The 18,167-nt window shown below is 40.4% G+C and overlaps 1 protein-coding gene across 1 annotated transcript; it reads right to left on the bottom strand.

Annotated features, from left to right (window-relative positions):
• Positions 1-851: 851 nt before the first annotated feature.
• Positions 852-17,862, bottom strand: API5 (apoptosis inhibitor 5). The gene is made up of 14 exons (XM_030274121.4): positions 17,662-17,862; positions 13,983-14,144; positions 13,155-13,248; positions 12,129-12,194; positions 11,616-11,767; positions 10,060-10,266; positions 9,521-9,625; positions 8,747-8,836; positions 7,989-8,170; positions 6,734-6,827; positions 6,173-6,229; positions 5,060-5,136; positions 4,589-4,725; positions 852-3,007 (listed from the first exon to the last, which is right to left on the bottom strand). Exons 1-14 carry the CDS (start codon positions 17,728-17,730, stop codon positions 2,928-2,930), a joined length of 1,572 nt encoding a protein of 523 aa, XP_030129981.3. The 5' UTR covers positions 17,731-17,862; the 3' UTR covers positions 852-2,927.
• Between the last annotated feature and the right edge of the window lie 305 nt (positions 17,863-18,167).

Genomic DNA, 18,167 nt, shown 5'->3' with positions numbered 1-18,167 from the left:
ATACTGCACAAATATTATAGTTCCTTACGGCTGCCAGTTTTCAACTCAGGTGTATTAGGTTCCACAAAAAACCCTAGGCTGCCCTTCCAAGTGGCTCTTCCTCTAATATAAATGCCAGGAAAATCCACAAATGTCAGAGGTTTATGTCCAAAAAGGAGGCAGAGGAGTCCTGTAACTTTATTCCAGTAAAAGGAGAGAGTCCACTGAGGCACAGCTGTGGGGTTTTCTCTTGGGATTTTGGAGGGCGCAGCCTCCTTTTATCCTAAACTGGCCGCATGTTGCCCTCTTCCTTTCCCCACTGGCTGAGGCACCAGGAAGGTGCAGCCTTCTCGAACTGCCTTCCACATATTCCTCCCTTGAACCTACCATTTTATCCCAAAATTCAGAAACTCAGGCTTGTACAGACCCTTGTTTGTTTCAGGAGCCAGGCTGTCCGGGCTCTGCAACAAACCTGCTGCCCAAAGTTAGGGGAGACATTGGGACCCATTTCACTCCTTCATCCATCACATTGTTTGTAGACATTAGCTTTCCTCTCCTAAGGTACTAATGAACTGTATCACACTGTCAGGTCCAGGAGTTTGAGTAAGACAATGACTGACTCCTTTTCACCGAATTTCCAGATAAGATGTAAACATGCAGCTTTTGCTGAATGTTTAAATTCTCCCTCAAAAGTCTGCATTTGAATTACTTAAAACTTGAAACAGGTAATGCAGTCTTATTATGATTAATTCTTTAGTGGTAAACAGCTTTCTGCATCTACAGCAACCTAACTACAACAGAAAGATACCACAGAACTTCTTTTACTAAGGTGACAAAATACTGAAGAGTAACTGTGAAACAATGAGCCAAACAAAATTACAAAATGAATTTATTCCAAAGCTGTAAGGGAACATTTACAATTCAACAAGATGGTAAACAGATATTTCCACAAGAACTCACTATGTTAAAATTAGATAGGAAACTGGGGAAAAATAATCTAACTACTTCTGAGGCCACAAGAGCTTTGCACATCACCTCTGAAATACAGGAGTCACACAAAGAAAACTCACTCAAAATTCAGTGAGAATAGAAGCTGCTAGTCCCTAGTTACTAGTCTAAATACAAGCTATGTTTAGGCTTTACGGATTACATTATTAAATCCCCTCAAAATACCAATTATAGCTACAAGTGCAAAATGTCTTTTTTCCTTTTTTTCCCTCCCAATAGAAGCTTATTACATATCTAGTGCCTATTTTCAGAGTGACATTTTGACCTCACAAATTTCTCCTTCAAAGCTTTTAGCCAAGTTTCATGGTTTTAATGCAAAATCAGAGTTTAGCAGCTGGCATCTAATCAGAAATCCAAAGTCAGCTCACATGTCCTGGAATGTCCAAAGTTTCCTACCTACTTAGGTTCCAGAGTTAAGCAAAAACTTTGAATTTAGCATCCTCAACAATATTTCTAACTTTGACATAATTTTGGTATTTTGGCCTTCTGATTGTAGTGATAAATATTAATGAATGTTAATGAAAACACCTGAATCAGATTCACAAGCAAATACAAATGGAACTAGGGTGGGGAGACATCACCTTCTGTGGATATTGCTGGGCAAAAAAAAGGAGGATAAGAAGTATTATTCACTCTTCTAAAGCCTAAGGTATTTTACATCAACATGCTCTGGAACACTTATTAAAATTCTTTTCCTGTTTTGACTTCTTTTTACTATATACTAATTCCTTTACAATGTTGAATGACCTGAGAAGTTAAAATTTTGAGTGGTGAGAATTTAAAAAAAAAGCATTGTGCTCTTACGTTGTATTTTCTGGGTGCACACCAGTAAATAAAAATCTCAAGTTGCTATGAAAAAAAATAGCATGGAATTGTTAATTTTCCACCTGAATCAAACTACGTAGCTGGAATTTTTCATGGTTACCCAAAATACAATTTTATTTATATATTTTTAAATGTAACTATTGGTTAAAAAAAAGAACCAAAACACACACACACAAAAAGTCACAAAACAAGAAAAACCAACCAACCAGCCCACCCTCAAGTGCCAACTAATCCAAAAATCTGCATAAAACAGAAAAGAGCCAGAAACGCCTATGGTCCAGCTCCAGTCTAGGAAGCTTAATCACTGCATCAGTCTTTAATCATTCCTGAAATAATTCGTCATTTATTGTTTTGGTTTTTTATGCTATTCATTTACTGAGATTTTACGGCATAGCTATATGCACATATTAATATTAAACATTAAAAATTAATTTTCAAAACATCACTTTTGCATTACAATGCACGGAGAAGAGTAGATGTGCAAACCAAAAAACACCACGTTCTCCACATCTCTAAGTAAGAAGATTGCTTCATGCTACAAGCAGAACAGATTTTCAGCCATGTTGCAAACTTTAAAAAACCAACATGTATTTCATTCAATTCAATTAAAGAAAGTAAATCAAAGCAAATTTAACAATGGTACTCTTCTCCACATATTGCAAAATATGGTTACAGATGAGGAAAGGATTACTTCAGCTGCTAAGCTTATCTAACACATTATCTCTGTTGTCATGCCTTTCCTGTCCATTACTTAACACATAAACGCAATTATATATTTCTGTTATGCTGTAGCTGACTTTTAGGTTAATATACAAACTGTCAAGATGCAGCTTTTGATGAAACATCTATGCTCTTTTTCCAATTTTGAATCTTGAAGACACTTCAAAAGTAAGAACCCAAAACTGCTGACTGTAAGCATCCAAAAATACAGTTGTAATTTCACTATGGACAAGTTGTAGTCCGTTAGAAAAGTAGATCATACATACAAAGATATAAAGAACATTTAATCAGTCCCAATGAAAGGCAGTCCTTGAAGAAAACAATGCTCCAAGCAAACTTGCTGAGTAGCACTTTCACTTTAGCCCTTCAGGGGCATGGAAGATTTAGCAGTCTCCTCAGTAGATTCTTCCTCGGCTGCGATTGCCACGTCCTCCCCAGCCTCTTCCTCGTCCACCCCGGAAACCACCTCTTTGTTCTGAAACAAGAGTTGAAACTTTTCAGGCAGGTTTTATGTTGTATACAGATCCAAACTGAATAGTAGAATCTGGACGTCTCTGAGGCTATGCCTGCTTAAGGACCATGAGATTGCTGAGTTATTTTCTGATGGAAAATGGACCCCACTAATTTTAAAAGGAAGTCAGGAGAACAAGCCCATCCAAATTAAGTGCAGCCTTTCTGCATACTAATACTGTGATACATAACTGTGCGTGTAATTTAGGACTATATTTGGGCCAATCCATCACCACAGAATTGAAAACTGGCTGCCTAGCTCTTCCTCCTGTTCAATAACACGATATTAACCTTGAGGTGTCAGTCTGACTTGCTACTAGTGATTTTATGCAACTATGGAAAACCAGAATTTTGTCTATCTGTCCTTTCCTATCCTTAAGTTATTACCAGCATATTATTCTTTTTTTCTGGGGCTGATATCGTCATTCATTTACAAATCATAACTAGAGATGAAGAGATACCACACAAAGTATTTACATACTGTAAAGAGTTTTTCCTTTCTCTTTGTTAAGAACATATCTGATCACAGCCAAAAAATCCCCAACAACACAAACTCTAATAAGTTTATATTCTCTGGATTTGTTTGAAGATGTACCGAACCCTCATTTCCCTTTTATGATTTTACTTCATGTACAGTCTTAAAATACAGTTTCTATTAATCTACAGAGAGAACTGCATGCTGATTTTAAAGGCCATAGAAATCAGAAGCTGATTAATGAGGCTGAAGCATCTCACTAACAAGAAACAGTAGCAAGCAATAAAACATTTTTAGTTGAAAGCTTCCCAATCTTTAGACCTGCAGGATTACAAGCTTATCTTGAAAGACACAGGTGCGTCACCTGAAGTCTAGAATAAGAAATTTTCAGATGGTGTTATCTCTTCTCTTTGCTTTATGTATCTGCCAAAGCTTTATGATAGTTTTTCAACCCGTGGGTGTGGGTGACTATTTGTCATAGCAAGACTCTTTACTTGCCAGAGGTAGGACCAATGGGCCTACAGCAAAGACAGGAATGGGCTGCTGCCATTGCTGGTCCTACTCATTCAGTCTGCAACTGCTCTTGAGCTTCACCCAAAAATATGACTCGCAGAAAGGCAGATTCAGTGTGACTGGGAGCATGAGGACGTTAACTGTGTGCAGGCACAGTGAACCCGGTGATTCCCAGAACTTCTGGATCAGGTCTGCAACATCAGCAGTGGCCGTATTAGGAATGCAGCACCGGTCCAGTCGTATGACAGGAGGTGACCCAGACTGCCATTTGCTGCAACTGGCCAGTTCAATGGGAAACTGGTGCACTGTGTGTCATAACAGAGAACACAACAGTTCAATTACTAACTCTAGGTATTAAAATGCTACTAAAACTAACTTGCAAATTACCTAAGTCATAGGCTGGTAACACTCAAACACTGCAATACATCAACAGCTAGGAACATCACAAACAAAATATCATGAGAGTAGAATTTGATCTTTCATGAATGTGATATTTATTTGCCCCACCCCAAGACACAACTGTCACTAGACGAAGTTTTTCCAAGCTGCCTAACTTACCATAAGAAAAACTACCCAGGTTACTGCTGTATTTTCCACTGGGAGGATTATATATTTGCCTGGCATCCCTTTTTGGTCCTGCTGAAGCTTTCTTTGGGGGTGAACTTGAGGTTGTATCTTCACTTGCTCTCTTTTGACTGACAGAAGAAAACAAAAACATATCATTACACCCCTGTGGTGACAAGTACAGTAATAGAAGCTCAGTTACAAAGATTAGCCACTGGAAGACAGCAGCAATCAATGATGACGCCCTGGACAACAGTATCTCAAAAGAGCCTTCAGCTGATTGTCTTTAGTATCCCTAAAGCAAGACTAAGAGCATCACCACAGCCACAGGATGGGTGTTATTTTTGATGTGAAACTTTTAGCTCACATGCTGTCTGTATTGTACAGACACAGCCTGGGAGATTTATTTTTACTTTTTACAAAATAAACTCCACTGTTTTCTTTTATTGTATGAAGAACTCTTACCTTGCATCTGCCTTCTGTACTGGTTTCCAGGACAATGTAACTGTACTTTTGTAAGAAGGAGGAATGTGGAAGAGATCCTATGGATATAGAATTGGACAGTTAAACTTATGTCGACTGCACTTCAATATTTTAGCTATTTATTGAGACTCCAAAATAACCACTACTCTCCAATAATTTTAAATCCTTTAGTCCCATGGCAGAGAGAGAAGGCAGTAGAATACTGCCTTATCTGGCTGCCTTTACTAGGAAATTCAAGTATGATTTATCTTAGCACAGTAGTGTCTTACACTGACCAAATACAGAATTATAGACTAGTTTGGGTTGGAAGGGATATTTAAATACCATCTACTTCAATGACCCTGCAGTGAGCAGGGACATCTTCCACTAGATGAGGTTGCTCAGACCACCATCTAATCCAGCCTTGGATGTTCCAAGGAATGGGGCATCTACAGAGAAAGCCCAGGCTTTCTCTCCTTTCCTGTGCACATCAAGCATCTTACAATGAAATATAGTGGCTCCTACTGGAAGACATCAGATATCCCTATGATGGTACAAGATAGGCTTCTCAATATGGTGGGCCAAATTTTTGGTTTATTGTGGGAAGTGAGAGTGAAGAGAGGAAAATGGGCTTAGAAGAAATCAGAATGGTTTCATGGGCTCCACATGAAAGTCTCTTTCTTGCAACCCATCTCTTCTAGGTGTTTTGGAGAAACAGGTTCTGTACAGAAGCTTGCTTTGCCTTCTCCCTCCTTTTTATCTCCTTGCACCTCTGTGAACTAATCTGTACTCCCCACTGACACTACAGGAAAGGGAAATGACAAGAAAATCCAGAGACCCCTAAAGAAGCAAGGTGGCCTTTTCCTGGGGACAACTAGTGCTGTTGTGTGAAAGAAAGTGTGTCCACACACCCAAGACAATTAGCAGCAAAAGCTAAGCTGCTAGCACAATCAGCAAGATCCACCTCTCTTCAGAAAAAGTAAAGCAGCACCAACTCTGAGCTGGCTACCACCAACTAACACAGTAATACATAACAACTTGCTTTGAATCTACTTCTTTCTTCTGCATAGCTTACTCTGCAGTGGGAATTTAGTAATTAATAATGTAAGGACTTACCTTGATTAAAACATTAATGTTATTGGTTATTTTCAAGGCAACCACTTTAATCTTGTTCTGTAAAAAAAAATAGACAACAATGAGCATCTAGCAGCTTGATGCCAACCACATTACATGAAGTTGTAACATCAAACTCACTGCTCTTCCTAGTTAATTTCTGTAAGTAACAGTGATAGTGAAAGGTGTGTACATTTCCAAGTTTTTTGACAGCTGCTTTTAAGATTCTTGTAGTTCCACACTAACTAGTTGCTTTTAATGTTCCAGTGTAGTCCCACTGTGTTTTTTTTTTTTGCTCAACATATGAAAATTTCCCCTTCCAAACAAAGCACAGAGCACAATTAAACCAAATAGATGTGGCTGCAGCAAGCAGCTGAAAGTTGAAACTAGATCATCTTCACTTGCAAATTGCAGCATAAGGTAACGTGCACTTGCAATAATGTTAGCTCTATTATTCCCTTAATCTACTTGCACACTTAAAACTGACTGCAGCCTATTAATATGTGCCAATGGTTCTTTCAGTAGGCTCAATTAGAAAAATCTGAATTCCCAAACAATTCTTACCTCCTCTGTTTTCAAAGCTTCTCCTGTTTTTCCTTGAAGTGCCAGACGAAGCTGTCGAATATACACTTGCAGCCCTCGAGCAAAATACTGTAGCCTAAAACATTTAAAAGCAATCCCTTAGTAAAATTTACATAGTCCTGTAGAAATAAAAGCATAAGCAAAGGGAAGCTGTAGTCTTGTTTCTTCCCCTTACGGAAAAATGCTCAAAGTAAGTCTTTGACCAATCTGATTTAGCATCCAGACAATAATTCACATTTAGAGTCAGAGAATTATAAAGGTTAGAAGAGACCTACAGGATCAGCTAATCCAACTGTCACACCTAAACCATACCCCCAAGTGCCACATCCAGATGCCTCTTGAACACTTTGAGACAGTGATTCCACTACCTCCCTGGGCAACTTATTCCAGTGCCCAACCAGTCTTCCAATAAAATTTTTGTCTCTAGTATCTAATGTGACCCTTTCCTGGCAGAACATAAGGCCATTTCCTTGTCCTTTCAGTTGAGACATGGCAGAAGAGACCGAATCCTACCTCACTACAATCGCCAGTCAGGCAGTTGTAGAGGGCAATGAGGTCCCAGCTGAGCCTCTTTTTCTCCAGACTAAACAGCTCCTACTCCCTCAGCCACTCTTCATGAGACTTGTGCTCCAGACCCTCCCCCAGGTCCACTGCCCTTCTCTGGACACACTCCAGCGCCTCAATGTCCTTTTTGAAGTGACAGTCCCAAAACCACATATAGCATTCAAGGCGAGGCATCACCAGTGTCCAGTACAGCAGGACAATCACTGTCCTGGTCCTGCTGCGCACATCATTCTTGATACGGGTCTGGATGCCACTGGCCTTCTTAGCTACCTGGGCACACTGCTGGCTCACACCCAGCTGGCTGTCAACCAGCCCCTCCAAGCCCCTTTCTGCTGATCTACTCTCAAGCCACTCTGGCCCAAAGCTGCAGGGCTACATGGGGTTGTTGTAACCCAACTACAGGACCCAGCATTCCACCTTATTAAATCTCATGCAGTTGTCCTCAGCTCATCGATTCAGCCTGTCCAAAACCCTCTGCAGATCCTCCTACCTTTGAGCTGATCAAAACTCACACTCAATTTGGTGTTGCCCACAAACTTACTGAGGATGCAGCCAATCTCCTCATTCAAGTAATTGATAAAAATGTTGAATAGGGCAGGCCCCAGTCCTGAGTCCTGGGGAACCCCACTAAAAATTTTTAACAAATACCTTGTACCAGAACATTAACACTTACCTGATTTTGAAGTCTTTCAATTTCTCTGCATTCAGCTTGGCTGTGAGGAAGTCTGGAAGTTTGCGACCTAGCTGATGGAAGCTATACAATAAACACTCCACATAACTGAATTGCAACTTGGGCTCTTCATTGCCAGCATTCTCCCCATTTTCTGCTTCCTCTGGTGGGAGGGGCATATACTCCTGAAGAACAGAAAGGAAAACAAATGCATGAGACACTTTTATGCTGACGGACTGGTCTTTCACAGTGTTTGCATTGGATGGTTTATCTGTGCTAACAATTTAAGAAGTATCCACCATCTCTATACTAATGGATGAAGTACTGAATAAAGTCCTGTGCTAGTTGTTTACCTACACTTCTGTGACTTGACTCAGAGGAAATACTATGGTGGCACAACAGCCACAGGAAGCAATAATGTACTGCACCAATGCTTCTGAAATAGTGATGAATTTGCTTAGAATTGTCAGTGCAGATACAGTCTTTAATGATATCAGCATGAGTCTCTCATGACTATGAAATTTAAAAAGAAGAAACACACTTGAGTTTACTGGATTAAAAATATTATTCAGGTAACAGCTCTCTACGTACAAAGGCTTTAAATTGCAAAATTATGTTCAACCTTCTATCAGTGGACTGGAACATCTCTGAAATAGCCACTTCAGAAAAAGGATAAAGAGACGAATACATAAAAATAACTTGTTTTGGTGAAAACTTAATTTCTTAGTGTTTTACATGAATAATAACTGAATTAGTCTTACCAGCAATTTATCAAACAGCTTCTTCAAATTTGATTCAAGCTTTTCCATATCACCACAAAATGAACTCATTTCAGCGAGAAGCTTCAAAACCTACACGTAAGGATAGCCAGGTTTTTGTGTGTTAACAGAAAGTACACAAGCTAACATTCAACCTAAAATCAATTATCACATCACTATGGCTAGCACAGTAGAGACCAGCTATTACAACTAAACCCCTCCCAAAACAGCAGGAAGGAATTCAAGGAAGAACATGACTAATTTGTTTGTCCTGTCTGTAAAGAGAAACACAGGCTTATGTGTCTAATCCCAACAAGCATTAGTCAACAAGTAAACAAAACTTAATCTCCCACATCTGCAGCACAGCTCACCTTCAAGTGAGAGCCAGAGATCTAACTGAAGCCATAGCACTGATTAATGTAAACAAAATCACACACATTAAGCCACTCCCTTAGGAGGCTAAATTAGCCCAGACTATGCAACCATCATTTCAATAAATGCTATGTGCTTAAAAAAATTTGAGAGTAATATAAAAATGATTGCATTGATCTACTTATTCGACCTTGCTTCAAAAGCCTGGGACAGATGACACATGCTTTAAAAGGCAATGCTCAGACATGCCTCAATAGAGCAAACATTTTTTCTATTGCAGCTACTTTTCCTACAAGCCAAGAAATGAGAACTACTGGAGGAAAGACCTTATGATTTTTAAAATAGCTGTCTTTATCTAGGATGGTTATTTTTCACTATTTGGAAGACATTTTAGTTTTGGCTTACCTCTAACTGGATATCAAGACCCTCCACTAGAGTCGTCAAAGAGCTGAGGTTTGGCAGAACATGCTCACAGAAATAAGTAACAAATTTTGTGGAATGAACATTTTTCTGGAAAAAAAGAAAACAACCCACAAGCAAACCATCACACATTATTCATGTTATTATTGAGTCTGAAGGGGCTAAATGCTGTTCTCCCACCACCCCTCCACCATTATAAATGCCTACCTCACAGCTGTACCCTAAAGCTTTATTAAACTTCCCTCTTATTTCTAAGACAAAGACCTCCTTGCAGGTAGCCTAAATTCAGAGGATGTCCACAACAGGAGCTGTGTAAGCAGATTGCTTACAACCCAAGAACAGGCCCTTAAGCTCTGCAATTGCCTGTCACTAGACTTGAAATAACCAAATTCATGCAAAATAATGTGAGAATCGTGTCGTAATTCACTGTAACATCTTAAATTTGAAAAGAGAAGAGAATAACACAAGGTATCTTTGTATTTGTATTCCTCAATAGTCCTCATGCAAAGCAAACAAATACGTACTGAGAACAATGGTACTGCCTGCCGGGTGCACTGCAGAAGTCTGTCCACACAGTCTGTATCTGATGGATTGAACGTTTGTTCCAGGTCAGCCTGTTCAGCTACTAGCTCCACCAGTTGCTGCCTCCCACTGACTGTCTGCAAGCTTTTTAATCCAGACAATATTTTCATAAACAGAACAAATTCCTCGCCTGTCACATCTTCCAGAACCTTAACAGAAAAACAGAAAGCATATTTTTGTGGTGACAATTTGTAAACCTCCAAGTCAAACCTACTGGATTTGAAAAGGTAAAGTATGTAAATATTTAGCACTTAAATTTAGCATTTAGTTATTTAAAAACAGAAGTTTGAAGGAACATATGAAAACATTTAATATAATTGAATGCACCTACAAATCAAAGTAACTGTCATCAAGTCATGCACAGGAAACAGTTTTTTAAACTCTAAATTGAGAACAAACTCCTATCTAACAAAAATCAAATGCTTCAAGCAGAATAAATATTAAACAAGTATCTACTCATTATTGGTTGTTTTAAAAGTTTTTGCATCTTTCTCAGCTTAGGGAATGCACGGAAATCTCCTACGATTCCACAAAGACAAATGCCAAGTCCTGCACCTGGGATGAACTAACTCCCCTGCATCAGCACTGGTAGGGGACTGACTGGCTGGGGAACTGCTCTGCTGAGAAGACTGAGGGTTCTGGATGACAGCAGGCTAAACACAAGTACAGCACCATACCTTGGGTGAAAAGCAGTGTTCTGGGCTAAGGACAAGAGCACAGACTAAATGAAACAAAAAGGACAGAGAATTGGCTGGGTCCAACAGGTGCTTGGCTGGGCCATCATCTGACCAAATGTGGAATACTGCACCTAGTGTTGGGCTCTCCTGTATGAGGAAGCGCTTGATAAGCTTTAGGAAGGCAAATCAACAAGGTGATCTGTGTCTAGAGCACATGAGCTGTGAGGAAAACCTAAAGCAATCAGGCTTTTCCAGCCTAAAAAAAGAGAGCTGCGTGGGTGGGGCAAACTAACTTATCTTCCAACACTTCAGAGCAAGACACCACCCATAGTAGCCAGGTTCTTTGATCAGGTGGATATGATCAGAATGAAACAATAATTCAAAGTAAAAAAGGGGAGGTTTCAACTCGATAGAGGGAAAAAAAAGATCTCTTGAGGACAATTGAACATTGAAGCTGGTTGCTCAGAAAGTATAGGAACTGTCCTTCATTAGAGGTTTTCAAAACCCAACTAGGAAAAGCAAGAGGACGTCTGATCAGAATTCAGCTGAGCATAATTCACTGAGCTGATCAATCTCTCAAAGACCCTTTCCAATGTGAACAATTAGGTCCAATTCTAATCAAAGTCACTCTTACAAAATTAGAAGAGCCATGATTTTAACATTACCACAAAAAAAAAAAAAAAAAGCTGCAAACTGGAGTGTATCAGAATAGGTAACTACAAGATCAGATTTGTAAAATGCTCAAACAGACTTCCAAAGCAACACCAATGATAGGGGATGATTAACCAATACTTGAGTTTGAACTGGAATCAGATGCTCACCTTCTTTGATTCAGCCAATATGAACTCCTCCACCTCCTTTGTCATCACTTCCTCTGGTAAGGTTTTCAGTTTTGTAGAAAGGAACTTAATGGCTCTCTCTCTCACAATATCCTCTCCCTGAAGAATCTGACTGAATAAACCTCCCAAAGTCCCTGAATGGAAAATAAATTGGATAACACCAATTATTTTAGAAGTTATGACCTGGATCTTTTACACAGAACGAAGAAGTTCCTCCTTTTAAGATCCCACAACTCATTTTAAAATAACTGCCATACTATTTTTTTAAAAATTATAATTTTCATGTATCTTGACATAAAAATTCACACTCTTTTATTAGTCTGTGTAATTCAGATACACAGTTATAAAGTTCAGTACTGTTTGCAAAACCAAACAATTAGTGTGTGTCTCACTTTTGCACCTTACTAAGAAGCTACAAAATTGAGTCCTGTTCTCATACTACTACAGACTGGAAAGTATTAATAAAATCCATGTATATAAAAATGTGTCCTTTACCTTTAGCATCCATCTTAAATATACTGAGCAAGGCATTGTTCACCAAATTGAATTCTGCAGAATCATCTGGAGAGAGAAAAAAATTAATATCTGTACACTTGAAATGGAAAGGTAAGAGCAGAAAACCAAAATGGCTAATACTGTATGAAAAGTATTCTGTCCTCAGCATTTACCTAATAACATGTATTTTTAAAAACTATTAGACTGAGGAAGTTCAAAACCATGATTACGGAAGCTGGAAGCAAAAAAAATAAAGCTATTATCACTTTAGTCTCCCTGTCAAAACTAAACCTTAAAACTTGCTAGGACTGAAAACTTTAAGGGACGTTATTAATCTATATATTTAGTTATTTTAATAAACAAACTAACTTTCACTTAATTTTTGTAAAATACATATTTATTTTTAACCTTTTAATTAATTTACAGTATTTCTATGTGGCAGGAACTATTTCTCTCTTAAACTAAATGAGAAACACAGAAATCTCAAAAAACCCAACCCAAAACCTATCTTCTTGAGAAGCCGAGTCTTAACCATGCAGTTTTAATGGAAGTTTGAACACCTAATATTTAGTACTTTATAACTTACTGAGATTAAATGTATATTAAATTCTGTATTTACCCCCAAAATATTTATTTTTCACCAAAAATACAACTGTATAGAACAAAATGCCCTCAGGCCGTTTCAGGTTCTAGAAACTGGATCAGAAATTCAGTAACTCTTTTTCAGAAACAAATTTGCTGCAGTCCATAACTGGAAGGTTACCCCCCTTGCCTTTTTCTACAGATGCTTTCAGAGAACTTGAATTTAAAAAACTGTTTTATTTAAAATAAAGATTTTTGGTTTCAATTAGAATAATTAGTGCCCTTTCAGCCTAACTGTACAGCAAATATAAAACAGGAGAAAACACAAGAAGGACATGAACAGTGCTGGGATAAATTATGAATCAATGAAAAATGTTTTACAGAACCAAAACTGTATCCATATTTAGGTGTGCCATGAGGAGATCAGCCAGGTGTGTCTCCTACCTGACTGCAGAAGCTGGGTCAGTATGTCTGCTACCCGAGGAAGATTATCTCCAGTGGCAAACTGAGGCAATTCCTTGATTGCTTGTCGACGGATCTGTCAAAATTGTCAATAATGTAGAAATTTAAAAATTTCAGGACTTACACAACACCCCAAATCCCCCTATTTTGACGTGTTTATGAAGAAAAAAATATTTTTTTCTTAGAGCTAAGCAGCACTGGAGAAAATCAAATTCAAACAACACTTTTGTTCACAAAATCATTCATATGATCGACAATATAAAGGCTGGAATATGTGTTATTAAGGAGTTTTATTTGCTGACAGTTCTACAGTTGTGCAAATGGCAGGGATAAACTCTAGGGTTGGTTCCCAACACTGAAAAAAATCCTTGCATGATCTGTCCAAATGCCTTAAGACCTGATAAACAGAGATACTTCAAAGGTACAGCTGCTACCAGCACCAAAGAGCATCTCAAGAAGCACAACAGTCAGAATTGCATCCCCGTGGTTCTCAGGTGCAAACAAGATTCTGTGTCCCAGCAATATTTATGCATCAGAATCAGTTACCACAAAGTGCCTTTTGATAGGAAACCACGTGAATGCTAGTCAAATAAACTGTAAGTTTCTTTCTACAGAGCTATTCCTTTGATCAGTGGTGGGAGCTAAAAAAGATAAATGAAAACTGATGCATCCTCCCGAATACAATTAAATTTATGTTTTCCAAAGACCAACCCTTTTCTCCCAAAAGACACAGACCATTAAACAAAAAGACAAAACAACAGCAAAATATAAATTCAAAGTATCAACTTGCTACAAGGCTCTTATTCTTACAGAAACATCTTCATCCTCACAGAGGTCCAACTGGGCATTGATAGCTGAGTCAGCTAGCTCAGGAAAATGCTTGAAGAACTTAGGAATAAACTGGGCTGCCAGTCTCTTCTCCTTGGCACCTCCTTTCACACCATCCAGGATCACCTGGTAGGCATCCTTATGCTGAAAAAACAAAACCAGAATACATAAATGGAAAAATCCTGGGTTATTCTCAAAACAAGGAAGGATTTTTTCTCCCATTCTCTGAAACTATTTAAGTGAACCATATTATACAAGCTTCTTACAAAGGAATATAGTTTTCTCTTAGACTGATATAGCCATGCCAATTTGGTAATATCTGCCTTTGTTTTTACTGTTATTCTGGCTCCTGCCCGTTCAAGCGTGTACTGCTCCAGCTGCCAGCCCTAAGGGTAACACCTCTTGCACACTGTGGCTAGATTAGTGCAAGGAATTCCATGATCCCTGCCACTGAACTTGGCCAGTTTTTCAAGGAGTTTCTGCCTTTTGTATGCATGTATTGTCTTTGAAGTAGAGATTACCTTTCCCTGTAACTGTGCCACTGCAGTGGATCATGAATTCTAATTAACATACGTGGTGCTAAAGTATCTTTGGTATCTATTCAGATAGTTAACTTCACCTAGAATCTCTGGTATCTATTCAGGTACTTAACCTGGGATGAAATACAGCGCTTGAAGAACTGTTAAAGGAAACTAGATTAAAAAAAAATTCCAGAAACCTCCAGTTTTAAATAAAGAAATATATATTCCAAATACAGGAATAAACACTTCCACAACAGCAAAATTTTCTCTAGCTGCTCCAACTAGAATCACACAGGTGCTTCTGATTCTGTGCCTGCAGGTATGAAACTTTAAAATTATTTGAAGTCTTTGTTGTGGTTAGCTGTGTGTTTGGGAAATAGAAGTCAGCATTATTAGGATACTAGTGGAAATCAGGAACTTTTAAGATGAATTTTCCTCATGGTTGTGAAAAAGAATGCTTAAAACAGCTTATTCTACTTTGAACAGCAACCCTGACAGCACAGGACACTTTCTTTGCTTTATTTACATTAAATTTCCCAGAGCTACAGAGATATATATATATATTACCAATAATCCACATGAAGGTTGTCCCATAGCAAATACAGATACTGATTTACACAGCAGTACACTGCATTAATGCCCTCTAAAGCAAGCTGCACTTTAAAATTTAGTGCCCATGCTCCTGAAGCACTCCCTACAGCTTGTTGTTAGCTGTGTTGCCAGACTCTCAACTGGAGTGGGATACAGATCTGGATGAAAACTAAGCAGTGAAAGGATCAGCTGCCTTTCAGCTGAACCACATCATCACCAAGTTCACCCTGTAGCTGGGCCAATGCAGTGGACTCAGCAGCAAAGGCAGGAATGAGCCAGCACAAACTAGCAATGAAAACGCACATCAGTGCAGACATGGGTTCTCAGGCTGCATGTTAAGAGCAAGTTCTGTTGTAGAATACATAAGATAAAAATTAATACATATAAAAAAGCATTCACGCAGCAATGGAGCAGAGTAGCCCGTGTTCCTTGCATTTGTGCTCCTGCATGCTAGTTACCCCTACCATGTAGGGAAAACACAGTTCAGGAGTCTGTTTTATCTGTACCTGGCAGCATGGAATGCTGTAGAAAAGCCACAGGCAACTACAGACGCATGTGATCCTTCTGTTTCGAGCATTCCCTTCCCTTCTGTAACAAAGGAATGTCCTAAGCTGGAGACAGCATCCAGACCTTTGGTTTCAATTCCTCTTAATTGACCAGTCATCCATTAACTTCTCTAGGTTAGTTCTTGAGTCAGTTCATACTCTGCAGTGCCCTGTGCCAAGTTTCACAATGCGTTATGAAGAAATGTTTATCTTCCTCTTTATTTTCAGCCAGCTTCCTAGTAGTTTTTTTCAACTTCTCACCTTCATTCCACTTGTGGACACCTCACCTCTGAGCCCCCTTCTCAACTGAAATGTTTTACAAGCTCAGTACTTCTCCTGATGCCATAACTTGTGGTAGTTCCCATGCCCAAGCTCAATGTTTCTTTACTTGAGACAAGGTGAGCGTGACGTTTTGCAGTAAGAGATCACGTTCATTATGTTTTTAAGAGAAAGTAAAGCACTAAGTGAGATAAAACTGATGAACAAGGAACTCATCGCTTCTCAGAATGCAGAAACTGGAGCCACCAAGCAAGATTATGAAATTAAAAATTCAAAGAAGTAGCTCTGTCACAAAGGTTAACAAAACAATGAACTGTTTTAGCACAGAACCTTTATATGTCAGAAGCACACTCAGCTCAACAAAGCGTCAGGAAAGTTCACTGAGGAATAACCTCACAAGCTATGCTTGTTACAGAGACACTTCCTCTGCCTCTGGGAACTCAAAAGCTGGAGAGGGGCAAAGCTGGGAGAGTGTTTTAGGAATCCGCACTCTATATTTACCCTCACAGCTTCTTACACAACTACCCTGTCACAGGCTGCATTTCTTAACCATGCTGCAGTTTGCTCTACCTAAGATGGCCATTCCTTCCTCACAGAAGTTACTCACAAGAATCAAAGTGAGATGAACTGTGCATTTCTGAAGTGGCAAGATAACAGCATGTTTTACTCTGCATCTCTCCCTGCAGCCCCCTACATTTTATTTGCACTTTCATTTTGGCTCTGAAGTGATGTTTTTGTTGGACTGTCTGCAAGGAGGCTTTGTTTCACTAGGGCATAACCACACAAGCAAAGTGAACGGACCTGAATTAAAACAAAAAAACCAAAACCTTCAACATCCCCCTGTCCCCAACCAACCACCAAAATATTTGTTCTCTTAAGGAACTTTCTAAGTGACATTGTATAGCAGAGTTGTCGTTTAGTTTAAAATCCATGGTTAGATATAGATATGGCAAAACTACTTTCCTACTTATTGACATTAGGGCCAAAAGGAAAAAAAAAGTATCTTCTGCTTTTTAAGGGGGCCATTTGGGAAAATGAGGGACTAATGCAATTCCAAACCTAGTTGCAACTAGCCATAATATTTTCTATTGGTAATATTCCAAGTCATCTTCTTTGCTTGAATAATTCAGTAATGGTATAAACAAATGGCAGATTTTGCCAAGATTTTACAGAAAAAATCTTCAGTTGGGAGGATCGACCTTACGTTCTTGCCTCAAGGAAGAAAAACCCAAAGGGCTACGGGCAGCTTTCAAACCACAGCAGACTTCACTTTCCCTCAGCAAGCTTTTTAGCAAGACGCCTGCCAGACGCCCTCCAGATCTGCAAGTGCGGTGTCAAAGACTTCAAGGCCCGAATCCGCCGGGCGAAACTTCCCGCTCCCTTGGAAATAACAGCCTGACTCTAAGAACCGGTTAATATACGAGAGGCCGCATGTAAAGGAGAGCTGCCGACAGGACGCGGATGCTGCAAAAGCGACGGGAGCTCCTGCGCTCCTTGCGGATCCGCGGCCGCGCTGCTCATTTCCGAAACCCGCCCTGCGCCGCCGCCAGCCTGAGGAAGCCCAACCCGAGCACAGCCCCGGGGGCTGGCCGGCCGTGCGGCGAGGCGAGGAGCCCCTCCGGCGGCACCCGGCCCGCCCGCCCCGCCTCGGCCCGCAACTCCCCGCGGCGGCGCTACGCAAGCCCGAGGCCTAGCGAGGCCTTGCAGGCCGCAGCCTCACTGCACCTGGCCCGCCGTCTCCGTGGCGTCCGCCAGGATGCCGTAGTTGCGGTAGAGCTCCTCCACGGTGGGCATGGCGCCGCGGGGAAGGGGCAGAGCCGCCGAAACACCGAACCCGCCACTGAGGCCGCCGCCGCTCCGGCCGCCGCTCCCGCTCGGGCCGCGTCGTCAGCACCAGCGAGACGCCAGTCCCGAGCGGCCGCGCGCCGCCGCCTGCGCGCCGCCCCCTGGCGGTGGGCGGGGGCACTGCGGGCCGGGCGGGCCGGGGCCGCCTGAGGCGCTGCAGCGGAGACTCCTGTGGGTCAATGTGCTTCAGCCTCCTGCAAATTGCACAGGCGCTTAAATCAGAGGATTCCCCTTATGAGAATCTGAGGCTGAGCTACGCGAAGCACTGGACCGTTCTTGAATATCCTTCCCAGCAGCGTGAAGGATGCTGTTGGAGGCATTTGAAGCTTCACCGTGCCTCCAGAGTCCATGCAGCAGGGATGTACAGCAGCATCAATCATTTACCT

This window comes from Taeniopygia guttata, chromosome 5, assembly GCF_048771995.1.
Source record: "Taeniopygia guttata chromosome 5, bTaeGut7.mat, whole genome shotgun sequence".
NCBI lineage: Eukaryota > Metazoa > Chordata > Aves > Passeriformes > Estrildidae > Taeniopygia > Taeniopygia guttata.
The sequence above is the reverse complement of the archived record's forward strand: the minus strand, read 5'-3'. Positions and strand labels throughout refer to the sequence as shown.

Excerpts from the sequence above, each read along its gene's own strand:
- API5 (XM_030274121.4), bottom strand. The coding sequence starts at position 17,730 with ATGCCCACCGTGGAGGAGCTCTACCGCAACTACGGCATCCTGGCGGAC. Across the intron at positions 14,145-17,661 it reads CCACGGAGACGGCGGGCCAG|CATAAGGATGCCTACCAGGT; the intron begins GTGCAGTGAGGC and ends TTGTTTTTTCAG. Across the intron at positions 4,726-5,059 it reads GTACAGAAGGCAGATGCAAG|TCAAAAGAGAGCAAGTGAAG; the intron begins GTAAGAGTTCTT and ends TTCTTCTGTCAG.